This window comes from Rhinichthys klamathensis, unplaced genomic scaffold (assembly GCF_029890125.1).
Source record: "Rhinichthys klamathensis goyatoka isolate OS25496 unplaced genomic scaffold, OSU_Roscu_1.1 h1tg000387l_1, whole genome shotgun sequence".
Classification (NCBI taxonomy): Eukaryota; Metazoa; Chordata; class Actinopteri; order Cypriniformes; family Leuciscidae; genus Rhinichthys; species Rhinichthys klamathensis.
Window position 1 is genome coordinate 988,361 of NW_026606891.1, and position 18,242 is coordinate 1,006,602.

An 18,242-nucleotide genomic window follows, 5' to 3' on the forward strand; every position below is an offset into this window, starting at 1 on the left:
TAATATTTTGCTGCATGTTTAATATTTTTTGCTCACTTAAAACCAAGCTATTACTTATACTCCCTGTCAGACAGGCAGAATAATTAAGTGTTAAGTGTTGAGATAAAGTTACACCAACACAGATTGGCATGCATAATTAGAATATAGAAAAAAACTAAAGGTAAGTACCATCTTGAACATGAAGCCCATTTCCATCACATAATATAAAAAAAAACAAGCTTTGGTAAATTAATTATGAAATTTAAAAAAGTCATTATGAGATACTAAGCCAAGATTATGAGATAATTTTCATTACATTGTCAATTAGGCAATATAAAGTCAACATTGACATAAGTAAAAACATATGAGGTAAAAACCCAGTGACAGTCAAAAATATGACAGTCGATATTGAGATAAGCCATAATAGTCAATTATTCTTAACTTCGTAAGTCGTAATGATAACTTTGTCCTAATTATGACTTGGTATGCCATAATTTTGAGTTTTAACCTCATAATTATGACTTTTTATGTCATTATGATTGACCAAAGCATGAGTTTATTTCTTATGTGGCAGAAATGAGCAGAAATGATGCAAGTATTCATTTGTAATGCTTTATCATGAGTACATTAATAACATGTGAACAAGTGAAACTCTCTCTATATTTAAAATAATTGACAATGCACTAAAATTGTATATGTAAAGTTAGCAGATAACTGATCGCCAGCACTGCAGTTTGGTCTTGCAACAGGTTTAGTTGCGACTTTTTGTGAGAAATTAATGATTTGCATTCTTTGTACAGACACAATAAAAGACTTCTCACAAAATATCATGCTATGCATAACAGAGTTAAAGAAAATTATTCAAGCTTGCTGGCAAGCTAACCATTAAAAAAAAAAAAAAAAAAAAAAAAATTGATATAAAATGGAAGCCATATAAAAATTCACTCCCAGCTGTTTACCTGTGAAACACACTTTCCTTTTAGTAATATGTATTAAGTTCCTCACAGAGGTTAATGTGGTTTTAAAACCGACTACAATTATTAAACGACACATTTTCATCTGATTTATCTTTAAAAACACTATTGATTAAAAGATTCACTCAGTCATTCAAATCATAATACAGTCGTAATCATAACCATTAAGGAGGATTCACAGGAAATTGATCTTCAGTTGAATGCTGGGTGTGTTTTTGCTAATGACCCGAGGTACTTGTGCCTTAGTGTTCACACTCTCCTGGTTGCCCTTGACGGCTGCCTCGAGCCTGGCTTTCATGTGTGGGGCAGAGGCCATCAGCGCTTTGAAGACAGCCGAGTTCTGGGGGCCGATGCGCATGAGGTCTCTTAAGGCAGACTCGTGCAGTGAGCGAGAGGCCGCCGGAGCCGATGCCAAAGCATTTTCATCTAGCAGAAGAGAGATGAGGGTGGGCAACAGCACAGCCACCAGCTGTGGACCTGCATGGATAAAACAAATACTGACTTGATTATCTTGGTATCCTAATAACAGCAAGTCACATTTTAAACAACACTATAACATTTTGCTAACAGTAACATTAAAAACAAATTTACAGCCAATGAATTTTCATTGTTTGTTGATGATATCACAACTTCCTGTTCGTGATCAAAAGTTCATAAACATTTTTCAGTCACTTACGGTTAGTTTCGTCAGCAGCAAACACTAGTGCTTCCAGGGCTCGGATTGCGTCTTGTACGGCCTGTAGCTCTGCTGGGCCCTGAGGACGACTCTTTTCAACTTCCTCCAGCTGTGACACCAGACAGCCACCCAAAGCCAGAATAAACGGCCTGGCTATCGGCTCTGGGCCTTGAAATAAAGATACTAGCAACTGATAACTCCTGCTCAGCACCTAAAGTAGAAATAAGACATAGAAGAGAAGGTTAATAAATAGGTTTTTTCCCTGTATGGGGATTCTACACAAATTGTAGCAAAGCTCCTTATTTAAGAGGCCGGATGTAAACTTTGGGGTTAAAAATTGTTTTTCAAGTCTCTTCTGCTCACCAAGGCTGCGTTTATTTGATCAAAAATACAGTAAAAACAGCAATATTGTGAAATATTACAATTACAATTTAAATAACCATTTTCCATTTAAATATATTTTAAAATGTAGTTTCTTTTTGTGATTTCAAAGCTGAATTTTCAGCATCATTACTCCAGTCTTTAGTGTCACATGATCCTTCAGAAATCATTCTAATATGCTGATTTATTATATCAAAAAACATTTCTTATTATTATCAATGTTGAAAACAGATGTGCTGCTTAATATATTTGTAGAAATCTTGAGGATTTTTTTTCCAGGATTCTTTGATGAATAGAAAGTTCAAAAGAACAGCATTTAAAATAGAATTCTTTTGTAACAATGTAAAAGTCTTCACTGTTACTTTTGATCAATTTAATGCATCCTTGGTGAGTAAAAGTTCTCCTTTAAAAAAAGAAGAGAAAAAAAGGACAGTGTAGAAAACTTTTGTACAAAAGTTATATGTTTGGTTCTATACTGCACAAGCTTTTTTAATCAGCCCTCTTCACTCACTATGGGGTCCTTAGACTCCAGACCGGCTCTGAATGTCTGGATGCAGCGTGTCTGCAGTGGCTCCACAGTGGTCACCTCAGCAGTGGAGTACAGCAGGAAGATGGTGAGGGATGTCAACATGGTAACCTCATCTACTCCAGGCTCCATTTTATCTGTCCAAAACAATCCATTAACATGAATGTTCTTCAAATTATTTCTCAAACATACTTAAAACATTCAGTGACAGAGTGTGGTGGATGAGACAGAGAGAATTACCTGTACTCCAAGACTCCAAGAGTGTGTGCAGTGCACTTTGCAGCAGTTCAGTCCAGGCCCCACGACTCTTCTCAGCTCTGCTCATGGGAGAGGTGAGAACAGTGCGCAAAGCCTGTAGGATGCCTGGTACCAGCTGTCCACTCTCAGCTCCAACAGAGCCCTTCACCGCTTCTCTCAACACCCCAAGCAGCAGATATAGCACTGTGGGCAGCACTGACACACTGCCTGCAGAGGGAAGAAAAAAACTATGTCAGATCTTTTATCATTTATGGATTTCTGTGCAACTAACATGACACATTTCATCTTGAAATATGACGAAATGTTTAATGGAGAACAAAAAAAATGATGGTGACTTCAAAAAATAGTGTTTAGGGTTTTTTTGTGACCTTGTAATGGAGCAAGGGGAAAAAAATGGGAATCCTAAATTGAATAAACAAAATAAAAAATAGATTGAAATGAAGTGGGCAGAACGATTTTTTTCTCATAATCTGAAAGCTCTTATGGCCGCAGTAATTCCCTGGATCTCTTACCCTCTGGTGAACAGATGGAGGGCAGTTCTGAGAGGATGGCCACAGCAGATGTGACGAGTCTACAGTCAGTGTTGCTGAGAGAGCAGGTCTGTCCTCCCCGCCCCGTGGGGCTGCCGGCCAGCTTAGGGCTGAGCTGCGGAAGCTTCCTCACAAGCGTGCAGAGACACAGCTCCAGTGCTCCAAACACAAGAGACTGTCCTGGCACCAGGCCGCCAGTGTCCCGCCCCTCACCAAACTCAGGAACAGTTTCCTTCTCTGCTGCACCATCATCGACTGACCAAATGCAGTAAAGAAAGATGAATTCAGAGGGGTATTTACGCACTACACACTTTTTTTTGTTTTGTTTTAGACTTACCCTCCGCACTGTGGCGTTTCTCTTTGACATGCTCCTGAGCAGCACAAACAATCTGGCTCACCAGTTCCAGCACAGCCAACTGAATGCTGGGAGATTCCCGAGTGACTATGAGCCTATGCAGAACGCTGAGCAGCTCCACACTCAAAGCCTATAGAGAGAACACCAGAGACTTGTCAGGAGCACAGAGTGACAAACATCAAAGACTAAAATATACCTGATATGAACTACATGCAAAGACAAATACCAAACCACAAATCTCAATGTATCACAATATCGTAATCAGGGTTTGAAATTAACTTTTTCACTCACCGGCCAATTTGGCTAAAAAATTTGTAAGTTACTGGCCATTCAGAACTTCTACTAGCCAAAAAAATAAAAATAAACCAGATTAACTACGTCACAGCTTAGGGCCAATATATATATATATATATATATTTTTTTAATACAATTTGAATTTTATACATTCATTTCTTATTCAACCAAAATCCTGTCTAGCCATCTCCTCCCTTCTTTTTTCATCCTCATCACCAAAAATGTATTAGTGACGGGTATGTTCAAGTAAGCCAGATACGCGCAGATTCTGCGCAATACGCTGTATTTAATATATCGCGATGACTCACGAGTTGTGAGTATTTGTGATAAAGCTGCGCAGATTTGGCTTACACAAACTTCCCCACCAAAGTGAGTAAACATAATAAGTAACACGCCAAATTGGCTAGTGATTTGACAGCATTACCCGCCACAGTTGATTTTTAACCTGCATTTGGCGGGTTGGCGGGAGTTAATTTCAAACCCTGATCGTTATATTGTGCGGTTCACTTCAGTCCAGTGCCCTGTCTCATAGAAGTGTCTGAGAAATGCCAGCTTATTTAGGCAAATGTGCAAACTCTTTCTTCGTTAATTGATATAATGATATTGTTAATTTATATGGAATTATATAAAAAAAAGGACTAACTAAACACAAAGAAACAATTATGGGAAAAACAAGTTAATTCTTTGTCTCATATAGTGCAAAATGGTAAAATATACACTTTGCTTGCCAAGGCTGCATTTATATAATATAAAGTAAAAACAGTAATATTGTGAAATTTAAAAAAAACCCAATTTATTCCTGTAATGGAAAAGATGAATTTTTTCAGCAGTCATTACTTCAGTCTTAAGTGTCACCTGATCCGTGATACATTATTTCAGAGTTCTTTAATGAATAGATAAAGCATTTATTTGAAATATAAACTTTTTGCAACATTATTAATGTATTTACTGTCCTTGCTGAATAAAAGTGTTGATTTATATATATTCAATTGTAGAATACCTGATCATTGCCCACTTTGGAACGGGGCCAAGGCACCTCCAATAAGGCCTGCAGAGCCTGAAGACATGAATTGATGGTTTCCAATTGTTCTCCAGAGTGAGGAGAGCACAAAAACTCCACGCTGATTCCTAAAGGAAAGATTTCAGTAAATGGAACAACATTAAACAAAACTAAAAATAAATATGTTGAATCTTTCAGAATCAAGTGAAATCCTAAAATATTGCAAGTATGGTCCTCGAAATCAGCACATGTCGAATGACTAGAGCAGAATTCAAAGCTCTGAATGACTATAATTTAGCAATGCTATAGACTATAGACTATAAACACTGAACTACATATATTAACTGAGCTCTGTACCCAAGATGAGGTGGAGGCGATCAGTGTTGACGTCCTCTGGGGATTTGACACTGCTCATAGAGGCGGACTGGCCCATGGAGGTGGGTGTGACTGGCCTGGAGAGGTTGGCGGGCCCCTCGTCCACTATGATGAATCCGGTGCTGTTGAGCCAGAGTGCAGTAGCGTGGAGAATGGTAGCCCAGGCACTGTGATAATGTGGACGGGCCTGTTCCACCGTCTCTGCAGTGTAAAATGAGCCACCTGACAAAAAAAAAGATGCATGTTAGCACTCACATACAGTAGCTGTAAACAAGATGATAACAGAAATGAATAAATCAAATTACAATCACTCCACTACAACTATTTTTTTCAATGGTAATAAAATAATCTTCCGATTATTTTGAATACACTGAATTATGAATGGAAAAATTACACAACCAAGTACCAATCAAAAGTTTGGGCTTACTAATATACAATTTATTTTTAAAAAAGTGACAGTAAAGACATCGGTAACACTTTACAATAAGGTTTGTTAGTTAACATTAGTTAACTACATTAGTTAGCATGAACTAATAATGAACTGCACTTATACATCATTTATGTAAGCAATAAGGCTGTGCTGTAGAAGCGGAGTGCCTGCAACCCCTTCAGCCGTTACTTATTCACGATACAGCACTTGCCTCGAGTACCTTATTGCTTTTATAAAACGGTAACCACACAATAAAAATATTAAAGTAAAAAAAAAATGTATTAGTGCAACTTCCATGAAGTAAAATCACTAAAAGCCTTCCTTCTGCTAGGAAAAAATAGTGCCCGACCTTGAACAGCAACAACGTTCCAATGTGTAATATGCATGAAAGCTCAAATAAAAACTAACCGTTTTATAATAATCTTTGTTAATGTTAATTTCAACATTTACTAATACTTTATTAAAATCTTGTTAATATTAGTTAATGCACTGTGAACTAACATGAACAAACAATGAACAGCTGTATTGTTATTAACTAACATTAACAAAGATTGAAAATACAGTAACAAATGTATTGCTCATGGTTAGCTCATGTTAGTTTATAAATTAACTAATGTTAACTAATGAACCCTATTGTAAAGTGTTACCAAGACATCATACCATTACAAAAGAAATGCTGTTCTTTTGAACTTTCTATTCACCAAAAAATCCTGAATTAAAAAAAAGTGTTTCCACAGAAATATTTACAACTTTTTCCCACATCAATAAGAAATGTTTACTGAGCACCAAATCAGCATATTAGAATGATTTCTGAAGGATCATGTGACACTGCAGACTGGAGTAATGGCTGATGAAAATGTATCTGCCATCACAGGAATAAACTACATTTTAAAATATATTAAAATAGAAAACAGTTATTTTACATTCTAAGAATATTTCACAATATTAATGCTTTTACTTTTTTTGTTGTTGAAATAATTGCAGCCTAGGTGAACATAAAGGACTACTTTCAAAAATGTTTCCAACCCCAAACTTTTGAATGGTAGTGTAAGCACTGTAAAGAAGAAATAGTAAACAAGTAATTGTGACAGGAAATAGCTATTTAAAGCAGTTTTTTCAATGCTAAAACACCTTTACCTATCCCTTTCTGCACAGAGACAAATTACAAGCAAAAAATCTGTTGATCAATTTCCTGATGCACTTTAAATAATTTTTGAGTGACCGACAGTTTAGGACAACGACTACCTGCTTGGCTATGCAATGGCTGACAGGTTGAGTGTTTGGGAAATCTGTTTTCAAGTAGTCATTATGTTTTATATTTATTTGGTTCCACTAGAGGCACATCATTTTGGACAATGTTAAAGTAAATGACTAGATCTGCTTATTTTCCATCAGTTGCAATTGAGAATCAAGAGCATGAGAAGTGACCTGTGGAGGGGAGTTGACTGGAGTATTGTGGGGGCAGGGTGAGCAGGGCATGATCCTGAAGGGCAGCCAGCCACAGGCGGCTCAGGGTTGCCAAATCAGTCTGAACCAGTTTGAGCAAACCAGCCCCTGCTGGATCTGCAGTCCCACCCTCCTCGCTCTGATGCTGAAGATGGCTGCCCGGACTCTCCCTCTGCCTGGAGCCCTGCACCGCTGTGATATACACCTTAGAGACACATAGATTTATTCAGATACAGGTTAGATTATAGTTTTCTGCTTTTTACAATTACAGATACACTAAGGAATAAAAAGTGTAGCAGAACCTCTTCTTATATACAGTCATACTGCCCATCCCTAGAGTCAAATAATGGCTAGACATAGAGGTGCAACTGCTTTAATAGTTGTTAAGATTGTGTTCAGTACCTCCGCCCAGGCTTTGAGTACAGCCAGCGTCTCCATGGTGAAGGTGCTCTCGTTATAGAGCTGACTGGGAACATCTCTCCCCACCTGAACTTTGGCGAGAGAGGAAGCCAGAAGCTGATGTACCCTTCTCAGGTCACGCAGGTCGCTGATGACCCCACTGGAGATCCATGCACTGCAAACCTGAACAGCAACAAAGGTTCATGTCAGAACCCAACACTTCTGAAGCAGCTTTCAGCAGCAGCAGTGAACCGCCAGACTCAGGGAAGAAATTAGGTCAAGCGAACCCAAGTGAACTCGAAAAAAGGGTTCAAGAGGTTGAAAACAGTGTAAAGGATTGTTTTGGGAACTTTTGACGCTACAAAATGAACATTCTTGGGATCCTTGATTTGACAATGACAACATTCTTTACTTAAGACTTTAAACAATCTGTTACATGGTATTTGGATCAACAAGTGTGCCAGTAAAAGCAAAGAAAAACCGAAAAAGCTTTATTATAGATATGCTGAAGTTCTTTAAGCAGCACACCTGGCAGGCTTTGGCAGTCACATTCGGAGGGGCATCCACATGGAAGGCAGGCCTGAGCGCAGCTCCAACCTACAACACCAAACATTGTTTAGTGCATTACACCAACAGAGTCAAAAGTTTGGGAGGTTTCTCATAACCCCAAAGATCCTTTGATCGAAATGTTTATGCTTGAATTAGTTTTGTATTAAGTTAATACAAGTGCCTATATGTATAGATGTATTTAATCCCAAGACCTCCATTTGTGTTATTTCATAGTTTTGATGGAAAACTATGGAAGATAATAATAAAGTGTCCAAAACTTTTACTTGCATAATATAAACATTAATTACCGTAAATGCAACATCAATACAAATTTAGTTTAAAAATCTTATCCACTCTGTTTGGAAATACGTTAGCTACTGTTAAAAAGTTTGGAGTCAATAATTAAGTAATACTTTTATTCCACATGGATGCATTGAATTTATCAACAATTTTTTTTAAAAATAACTGCTGTTCTCTTTTCTTAAACTGAAAAATATTTTTGAAAAACCTGAAAAAAAACCTTTGAACAAATGAAACTATTAAGCAGCACGACAATTGTACGGAATTGATGTCCTACAACCTGAGTAAACTTATTAAACTTAAACATAGAATATTGTAGCACAAGGTACTGAAGAGGTTTCACGTCACTGTTTGAAACTAAGCCCTCCCGCTAAGCCCACAGATAACCTAATTTAGTGTAAGCAATACGGGCCCTCACATGCGTACACACACACGTACACATGCACTTAGTAACAAGAGACTGATGAACGAGCTCAGGTAGGTCTAGGGGGGTTCTAAGAATAACAGCTGAGAGCTTTACTGTACAACTCGTAACATGCATTTCGAATGACCAAGCATCCTGTAGTCTAGCAGGCACAGTCTTCAAAAAGTATAAACAACTAGTGGATGCAAAAGCCAAAAGTTTTCAAAACGCGTGGCCGCAAACTTGAAACTTAAAAAGCATAATTTAAATGAGCCTTAGTTTGAAATAACTACATTTAATAAAAAATAATAATTAATTTAATTCATTTAATTCTATTAAATATTATAATTTATTTTAAATGTGAAGGTTTCTGTTGACATTTTGCATCCACTTTCTCCTACAGAAATTGAATTTTTTAGCAATTTCAGCCAAAAAAATAGGTGCACACTTACATATAAACATATACAGAATAATATACAGATGCATAAACTGCTCCCTACAACTACCTTTGCGATAAGGATCATTTACTTGAACTTTGATTTGCAGCTTAATTAAATGGGGTATTTCCTAAATGCATTCATTACTGTTTTTGTTCCAGACAAGCAAAGTTTTTCTTTCAACACCTTTCTGGGCATATAATAGTATGCAACGTTGATTTTAAGAGTGAGGCTGGATAGTAAGTTAGTGCTCACATTGGCTTGATACTGTTCCAGAATGACATGCCCAGGAAACTCAGGCTCTGGCACATTGGAGAATTTACGGATAACGACCAGCAGTGTTTGTAAACCAGCCAGTCGAAGCTGATCGCTGTGGTCTGTGGCTGCCATGAAAGCCATGCGAATGAGGTCTGCCAAGTGGAGAACTAGGAAATCTGCGAGACAGAAGGGGTGCATTTAAAAACAGAATTAACAAAAGTTTATAAAATCACCCCGGAAGGTGGCATTGACATCCAGTTAACTCACTGAACACATCAAGAAAAATAAATAAATAAATCACAGTATACAGAGTTAACAGCAAATACACTAAAGCAATTCTAAAGTCTAACCTGTGGACTCATGTAAACGCTGCTCTTGAGCGAGTGCCATGTTGAAGTGAGCCGGGTCTCTGTTCTCACACTGCGCTATTATACGACACACACACTCCATGGAAAATACACGAGTGGACCAGCGCAGGTTATTGAAGGGGCCGCTGGACTCAGACTTTGCATGGAATGCAGAGGAATCGTCATATCGATCTCCATCCTCCTCCTGCTGTGTTTCTACAGAGGCAGCTGCAGCGGAGTCTAAGGAGTGACAAGACCATGAAAAGCGATATACTCAATGACACATCTTTGTAAAACTAACAAAAACAAAGGATAAAAACAATGGGAATTATATACAAAGTGAGCACAAGATGGAAAATTAAGATCATCTTATTCTGCTCTTGAGGCCGAGATCGCAGCCCACCTGCAGAGGCAGAGAGTACGTCTTTGCAGAGTTTCAGCCAGTGGGCCAGGTTAATCTCCGCAGCCGAGCTCATCATGTGGACTAGCGTCTCCTGAATGTCTCGGCACAGTTGTGGGTCAGACTCCCTGTCCAGCAGACTGAACAAAGCCCCCTCCAATCCCACCTCCTTAATAGTGACATCTGCAGGACAGACAATAATCATTTCATATACAGCCCACCTTATGACATATATTTTAACATAATTAATGATATATATATATATATATATATATATATATATATAAAAAAATTTACACACACATGTATACACACATACATATATACACACACACATACAACCGGTCAAAAGTTAAAATTTTTTATGTTTTGGAAAGAATTCTCTTTGCTCATCAAGCCTGCATTTATTTCATTTAAAACTACAAAAAGAAAACCAGTAATATTGTAGCCTGGGAAAACCCAGACAATTTCCGGCAAATTTAGATTTGCTCTGAAAGTTAGTCTGGCAAAGAGCTCATTCAAGCCGATTTCCAATCCGTCGAAATCGCGGCACCAATCAGAAACGTTGGGGCGGGGCTTTACACGATGACGACAGCGCTGGGATTTTGAAGCAGATTTTGTAGCCTACATTACAACGATGGATTCCGCCGCCGAACATCACTCGTTCTAATCAGCTATCGCGTCTGTTTTAAGCGATTTGAACGTTTCCTTTTAGTTAAAAACCGAGCAAAGAACAACTCGGAGATGTTTTTCCGCCGCTCTGCATACGTCATCTCCTTCATCGCTCTGATTGGGTTTAGGTCTATCCGCGACGTCCGTTGGTGACGCCCCTCTGGAAATGATTTGTCTATGACGCTTTGCCAGACCATAACTCAGTTACAACTGAGAATGGTCTGGTTTTAACCAGGCTAGTAATATTGTGAAATATTATTACAATTTAAAATAATGGTTTTCTATTTTAATATACTTTTTGTTAGGGATGTCCCGATCCGATCACGCGATCGGAAATCGGGCCCGATCACGTGGTTTCAGACTCGATCGGAATCGGACGTTACCTCCCGATCAGGACTCGGATATATGTAAATTAGGGGTGTAACGGTACATGTATTCGTAATTATTGAACCGTTTCCGTACGAGGCTTCCGTTTCGGTACGCATACAAACCGAACGATTCCTAGGACCATTTATCCTGCAGACAAAATCCGCGCTGGCGCGATCACCACAACGTTGCGCAACATCAAATGGCAAACGTAATGAAAGCGGAACGAATCTGCGCTACTCATTATATTGTGCTTAACGGACCATTTATCAGTTCGGACCAGCAACATCTGTGCAGCGCGAGATCAAGCGACACTGTGCTAAGAGATCCAGTGAAGAAAACATTTGAATACGCCAATTATAATAACATTGCTGCGAGATCTAGTGAGAAGAAGCATTCACATTTCTCCGTTATTAACCGTAGATCTCTATTAGATCAAACAGTGCTGACGTGGGAACCAGGAGAAACATTGTGCCGTGAATGAACATGGATTTAATGTTGCACTTCAAAACTCAAATATTATATAAATATATATTTAAATGTTATTTTTAATGTGATTACCAAAACATTATTTGTTCATCCTTCAAAGATTACCCCCATTTATAAACCTGAAAGTTTCAAGATGTAGGAAAACTCAAACTGATTTAAAAATAGTTTTTCTTTTAATAAATAGGAAATTTCTCTGGCATTTCTTTCTTTTTGCTGTATCGTATCGAACCGCAAATTTTGTGAACTGTTACACTCCTAATGTATATATATACACTACCGTTCAAAAGTTTGGGGTCAGTGAGAATTTTATTTTTATTTTTTGGAGGAAAGAAATCAATACTTTTATTTATCAAGGAATAATTAATTTGATCGAAAGTGACAGTCTTTTGAACTTCCTATTCATCAAAGAATCCTAAAAAAAAAAAAAAAAAACTGTACAACTGACAGACCAACAACTGTTTCAACATTGATAATAATAATAAATGTTTCTTGAGCATCAAATCTTCATATTATACTGATTTGTGAAGGATCATTTGACACTGAAGACACTGACACTGGTGATGCTGAAAATTCAGCTTTGATCACAGGAATAAATTACACTTTACTATATATTCACACAGAAAACAGCTGATTTACACTGGAATAATATTTAATACTATAACTGATTTTTGTTGTATTTTTAATCAAATAAGCGCAGCCATGCAGCAGAAGAGAATTCTTTTAAAAGTATTTAAAATCGTACCGACCCCAAACTTTTGAACGGTAGTGTATATTCTCATTATTTTTTTATACACTTTTAAAACATTTTTGTTTTTTGTTTACATGCCTGCCGGGTATTTTAAGTTGAGGTGCTATTTGTTTTTATATTAGACTTTTTCTATATTTACTGTTGCACTAAAGTCCAAAAGTGAAGAATTTATGTTATTTATTACTTGATTGTTCAAGCTACCTCACAGAAGGGGTCTGTTTGTTAACAGAGTTGTTGAATGTTAAAATAAGGTGAATTAAATAAAAAATAAGGAACATCCTGGATCTGTTTTTTCTCTCTTCTTTATTCTTTTTTTATGTATTATATAAGTATCGGATTGGGACTCGGTATCGGTAGATACTCAAAATCAAATGACTCGGACTCGAGGGCAAAAAAACCTGATCGGGACATCCCTACTTTTTGTATATATACTATGTATACGTTATTAATATACTATATAATATATTAAACTATTACAATTTAAAATAACAGTTTTCTAGTTTAATCTATTTTAAAATATAAATTATTTCTGTAATGCAAAGCTGAATTTTCATCAGTCATTACTCCAGTCTTTAGTGTCACATAATCCTTCAGAAAGCATTCTAATATGCTGATTATTATCAATGTTGGAAACAGTTCTACTGCTTAATATTTTTTTTAACCTGTGATACTTTTTTCAGGATTCATTGATGAAAAAAAAGTTAAAAAGAACAGCATTCATTCAAAAGACATTTTCAAACAATATAAATCCTTACCATAACTTTTTATCAATTTAACACATCCTCGCTGAATAAATAAACAAGTATTCATTTCTTTATAAAAAAAAACAAGTATGACCCCAAACTATTGAACGGTAGTGTATATTGTTACAAAAGATTTCTATTTTAAATATATGCTGTTCTTTTTGAACTTTTCATTCATCAAAGAATCCTGAAAAAGTATCACAGGTTATAAAAAATATTAAGCAGCACTTCACTTCTTCAGTGTCACATGATCCTTACGGGAAAAAAGTATTGCCAATGTTAAAAACAGTTGTGATGCTATATATTTTTGTGGAAAGTGGAAACTGTGATGTGTTTTTTTTTTCAAGATTCTTTAATGAATAGAAAGTTCAAAAGAACAGCATTTATTTAAAATAGAAATCTTTAACAACATTATAAATGTATTTACTGTTACTTTTGATCAATTTAACACATCCTTGATGAATAAAAGTATAAAATTCTTACTGACACCAAACTTTTGAACGGTAGTATATTCAGATGATCAAATCACAGTTGCATTCAAGGATCAAGACAAAATTCCAGGCCCCAAACTAATGTATAACTCACTGCAGTCAAAGCCACTTCAATGCAGAGAACAGTAAAATCAACAACAGAGATGTGCTGAGATGATACTATGTTGTGCAGAGGGGGCAATGCTTGCTGACTCACCCAGTTGTGAGTTGTCTCTACGTGGCAGCTCTTTAACCAGAGCAACTGCGTGCTCCGATACCTCCACTGCCTCTCTCTGAGCCAACTGCCTCAGGCAGGCCACAACCGCCCGCCTCAGAGACAGGTACGAGCTGCACAGGTTTATCTGTACACGCACAAGAGACATGCATGAGATATAACGAAAGATCTTATCATTAGTATGGTCACACTAATGATCACTAGTGATTCTAGTGAGATCTTGAGAAATAGAAGAACAAAACTGAGACATTAGAGCTGGGTGGTATAACAAAAAATAACATAAAATAAAGTTTTAATGGTTTAAATCATTTAGTCATATGGCACACCTCTATAATATATATATATATATATATATATAGACAGATAGATAGATATAAATAGAGCGCAATTTAAATGTGATGAACACTTCACATCACATTTTGCACAACATAATCCAGACAAAAGTGCAAAAAAACACATCAAAGTTAGTCCCGTCATGTCAAAATGACCCCACAGAAATGCTGTTTTAGTGTAGAGAAGGCTAGAGGGAGAGGAGAAAGGGACAGCAGGGCTACTGTCAAGGCTTGTTTTGAGCTTTAAATGATGAGACAAGTGAGCTGTTTGCGAAGAATAAGACCACAAATCAAACCATGTAAAAATAGAGCATGTAGAACAAAGCATGTTTTTCCCAATTACTGTCTAATATTGTGTGTGGTTGTGAGAAAGAGAGAGAGAGAGAGAGAGAGAGAGAGAGAGAGAGAGAGAGAGAGAGAGAGAGAGAGAGAGAGAGAGAGAGAGAGAGAGAGAGAGAGAGAGAGAGAGAGAGAGAGAGAGAGAGAGAGAGAGAGAGAGAGAGAGAGAGAGAGAGAGAGAGAGAGAGAGAGAGAGAGAAAGAATGGACTGAAGCTCTCACAGTAATAAAGCTAAAAGCTTGAATCAGCTGTGGATGTGAATGTCATGTGCACTGTGTGGGTGGTCAGTGTTAGAAGCCTTTACAGAAAGGACCAAGCCAAGCACATCTAATCCTTGGCATTAACCCTGCAGTTAGAGGCATTGACACTGTCTGCTCATGCTCAAAACCAGATCCTGCTCGAGTTAGTTTCACACTGGGAAATGAGAGGAGGACAACAGAGCATAATTATAGGGAAAGACATAAGTAAAGGAATATGAGGTGCAAACAAAGGAAAGAGCATAAAGTGGCCTGACAGCAGAGAGCTAGACAAAACCTACCAACACAGAATAATCCAATAAGATCTCCTGTACGAGGGAACAGAAAACAGTACTGTCACTACAGATGAGGGCAGAGCCAGGCCCGTGTACACTCACCTTTATTTCAACGACATTCATTTTTTATTCTACGTAATAAAATAAATGAATGTGAAGAATCTATGAGAATAAGACTATTTTTTTTGGAGCATGTAAGCCACTGGTCATATAAGACTTTTGTGACTGTTATTTAATAATAACAATAATAATATATTGGTTTTCCTTGTACTTTAACCCTAGATAAACAATGTAATAACTAAACATGAAAAAAACATGAAACATATGACTATATGTCCTTGGTTGTGTGCATAATTCATTGTTAGTCTCATAACAAAACATCTTTCATAGTCTTGAATGAAAATGTCTATTTATCTGAAACTGAAAGCAATGAGATGTCAGTTGTTCAGTATGACTGTGTGTGTTAAGTGCATTGATCACGTACGCAGAGGCTGGGCACCAGGCTGGCCAGATTGACGAAGCGTGGCGCAAACATGTGAAGCTGCTGGAGGCAGGAGATGGCCTGAGCCTGGACCAGACAGTCCTGACTGTCCTGCATCACAGCACAGCCCACCAAACACGAGGTCCTCACCGCACACACACCTGCACCCTCACCTGGGGACAGTTTACAATAAATAACCAGAGAGTCTGTAAAGGGCTCACCTGCATGATGACTACGTGTGAGAGTGTTTATGGGAAAATAAGTGAGTGCACCTTGCAGATCCGGTCCCATGGAGGTGATGAGGGCGTTAAGAGAGCGGCCCAGGCTTTGCTGCACCTCCGCGTGTGTGTGTGGAGTTGAGAGGAGCAATCGTAGCACCAGAGTGAAGCTGGCCTCCAGATGGCTGTGGTACAGAGGCCCTGCAAGATCCACCACCATGGACAGAGCGTGGAGAGCCCACATCTGCACATATAATTCACTGAGAGATCAATGCATGAACTTCCTGACAACCCTCTTAATAAGAAAGCACACCATCGGAGTCCTGGTTAGACTTCCTATATTAATAAACAGAGTATAAACAGTCATGTGGTCAGGTGACGTGTACCTGCACTTCAGGTGAGGTGCTGTCTTGGGAGAGGGTGAAGAGGACCCCAACGCAGGCACTGATGTATTGAGGGGAACTAATCCCACTCAGGTAACGGTACACAGTCCCAAGGGCCAAAGCATGACCTGTGCGTGTGATGGCATCCCTGGCAGTCTTCAGTCTGAAAACCATTTACATTCATTTCAGATATATATATATATATATATATATATATATATATATATATATATTATTATTATTATTATTATTGTTAATTTTTTTATGATCTTGGCATAAACGCACTTGTCAAAGCTCATGAGAGTGATGGAAACGGTGATACTGGGGTCATTAAGAACTTGCACCAGCCTGGCTAAACCCTCCGCAGCCATGCAGCGCAACAGAGGATTTGAGCCCTCTAGCGCTCCCAGTAGGAGAGACAGTGCTGGTCTTTGGACCTCTTCTGGCCCCAATTCCCTCCTACTTGATGCCAAACACTACACAGCAAAAAAGGAAGGAGGAGGAGAGAAAAACAAAGCTGCTTTATATGGTATGAATGCACAGGTTTTAAACGGTCTTTAAAAAGCTTCTTACCTTCAAAGTGCAGCAAAAAGCAGCAGCTACATGGATTTGAACTGTCTGTTGCCGGGCTCCTTTAAGCTGTCGCACAAACTCACAGAACTGCTCCAGGATCTGAGCCCTGAGATAGGAAATACAGCAAATATTGTACTATATTGCTACTGTAATATCTTATTTTCACAAGGGATGCATGACGTGTCATGTGTATATCGGTTATCAGCCAATATTATGAATTTTATATGGGCCAACATATTCAATATTAAATTGTTAATGCTTATTTTCCACCATTATTTCATTCCGCTTTACTAGAAGATGGCAAATGTAAAATTCAACTCTAAAAACACTAATAATACTATTAATAACACTGTAAAACAATCTCAAATTAAATATCCATACTGTGCATTATGTTGTGATGCCTAAACTTTGCACTGATGTGAGGCTTATTCATTTTTATGCATAATCATCCACAAAAGGCCAAAATTAAAAGAAAATAATCAAGTGAAAATGAAAAAAATGTTCTATATTTTACAAACCATATGGCAATGCCTTTTTAAATAATCAAGTGAATTCAATACTTAAATCAAGTGAATTAAGCATTTAATTGACATGTTTGTCCAAAAAATGATACCACTTGGTTTATAAAATATAAACCAAATTGTTTTTCACTGAAAATCCATCAAAATAATATTGTGAAGTTGTGATACTGATGTTGTTACTATGATAAAATCATACTGTGATATAATATTTTAGGCATACATCTATCCACTGTATTTCAAAATATTATTAGTTAAGTAAAGTTTATATTTCACAGCTTAAATGCCAAGAGTTAATAACCAAAGGCTGTTTTCTAAAAAATTCTCTTGAACACTTAAACAGATATTCTTGGAAAACTGTAAACATCCTAATTCTAAAGATGTGTTGTCTTTGTTCTGCATCTAAAGAAAAAAAAAAAAAAAACACCACCACCCCCCATAAAAACATTAAATAAATAATCTAGAGACAAGCTGCTAGAGTGGGATGAAAGATGCATTGCAGGAGAACCGATGGCCCCTTATGCTCAGTATCATTTCCTCTCCACTGCCATGTTTAATAATGCATTGCACATGGCCAGAACAGCCCCCAATTATGCAAATACATGCAGATGTCTGGATGTAAATTTGGCTATGCTGCTTCAGAAAGCCTTTGAATCTCATTAAAGCCAATTCCCACAATTTGCTATCAGTATCAGTTACTTCTAACAATCTGAATAACTTTTAATGGCAATGCTGGTTAACATTTGTATATCCACATTCAAGTGAATGTAACATAAAACAAAATATTTAAATAATTGACATAGTGGGATGTGCAATTAGTAAAGGA

At 37.4% G+C, this 18,242-nt stretch overlaps 1 protein-coding gene across 3 annotated transcripts in view; it reads right to left on the bottom strand.

Annotated features, from left to right (window-relative positions):
• Nucleotides 1-880: 880 nt before the first annotated feature.
• heatr5a (HEAT repeat containing 5a) overlaps nucleotides 881-18,242 on the bottom strand; it is a 38,804-nt gene continuing 21,442 nt past the window's right edge. For 2 of the 3 annotated variants that reach the window (XM_056234023.1, XM_056234022.1), the window contains exons 17-37: nucleotides 16,899-17,004; nucleotides 16,611-16,801; nucleotides 16,329-16,488; nucleotides 15,997-16,186; nucleotides 15,728-15,897; nucleotides 15,250-15,276; nucleotides 14,023-14,167; nucleotides 10,321-10,500; nucleotides 9,921-10,157; nucleotides 9,568-9,746; nucleotides 8,152-8,220; nucleotides 7,627-7,806; nucleotides 7,207-7,429; nucleotides 5,331-5,570; nucleotides 4,974-5,101; nucleotides 3,662-3,809; nucleotides 3,307-3,579; nucleotides 2,777-3,001; nucleotides 2,522-2,673; nucleotides 1,630-1,840; nucleotides 881-1,430 (exon numbers count right to left, since the gene is read on the bottom strand). In XM_056234023.1, the coding sequence (XP_056089998.1) occupies nucleotides 1,129-1,430; nucleotides 1,630-1,840; nucleotides 2,522-2,673; nucleotides 2,777-3,001; nucleotides 3,307-3,579; nucleotides 3,662-3,809; nucleotides 4,974-5,101; nucleotides 5,331-5,570; nucleotides 7,207-7,429; nucleotides 7,627-7,806; nucleotides 8,152-8,220; nucleotides 9,568-9,746; nucleotides 9,921-10,157; nucleotides 10,321-10,500; nucleotides 14,023-14,167; nucleotides 15,250-15,276; nucleotides 15,728-15,897; nucleotides 15,997-16,186; nucleotides 16,329-16,488; nucleotides 16,611-16,801; nucleotides 16,899-17,004 (3,736 nt within the window). In that variant the 3' untranslated portion in view covers nucleotides 881-1,128. The remainder of the gene's footprint in view (nucleotides 1,431-1,629; nucleotides 1,841-2,521; nucleotides 2,674-2,776; nucleotides 3,002-3,306; nucleotides 3,580-3,661; nucleotides 3,810-4,973; nucleotides 5,102-5,330; nucleotides 5,571-7,206; nucleotides 7,430-7,626; nucleotides 7,807-8,151; nucleotides 8,221-9,567; nucleotides 9,747-9,920; nucleotides 10,158-10,320; nucleotides 10,501-14,022; nucleotides 14,168-15,249; nucleotides 15,277-15,727; nucleotides 15,898-15,996; nucleotides 16,187-16,328; nucleotides 16,489-16,610; nucleotides 16,802-16,898; nucleotides 17,005-18,242) is intronic. The other variant, XM_056234024.1, reaches the window with a different exon arrangement.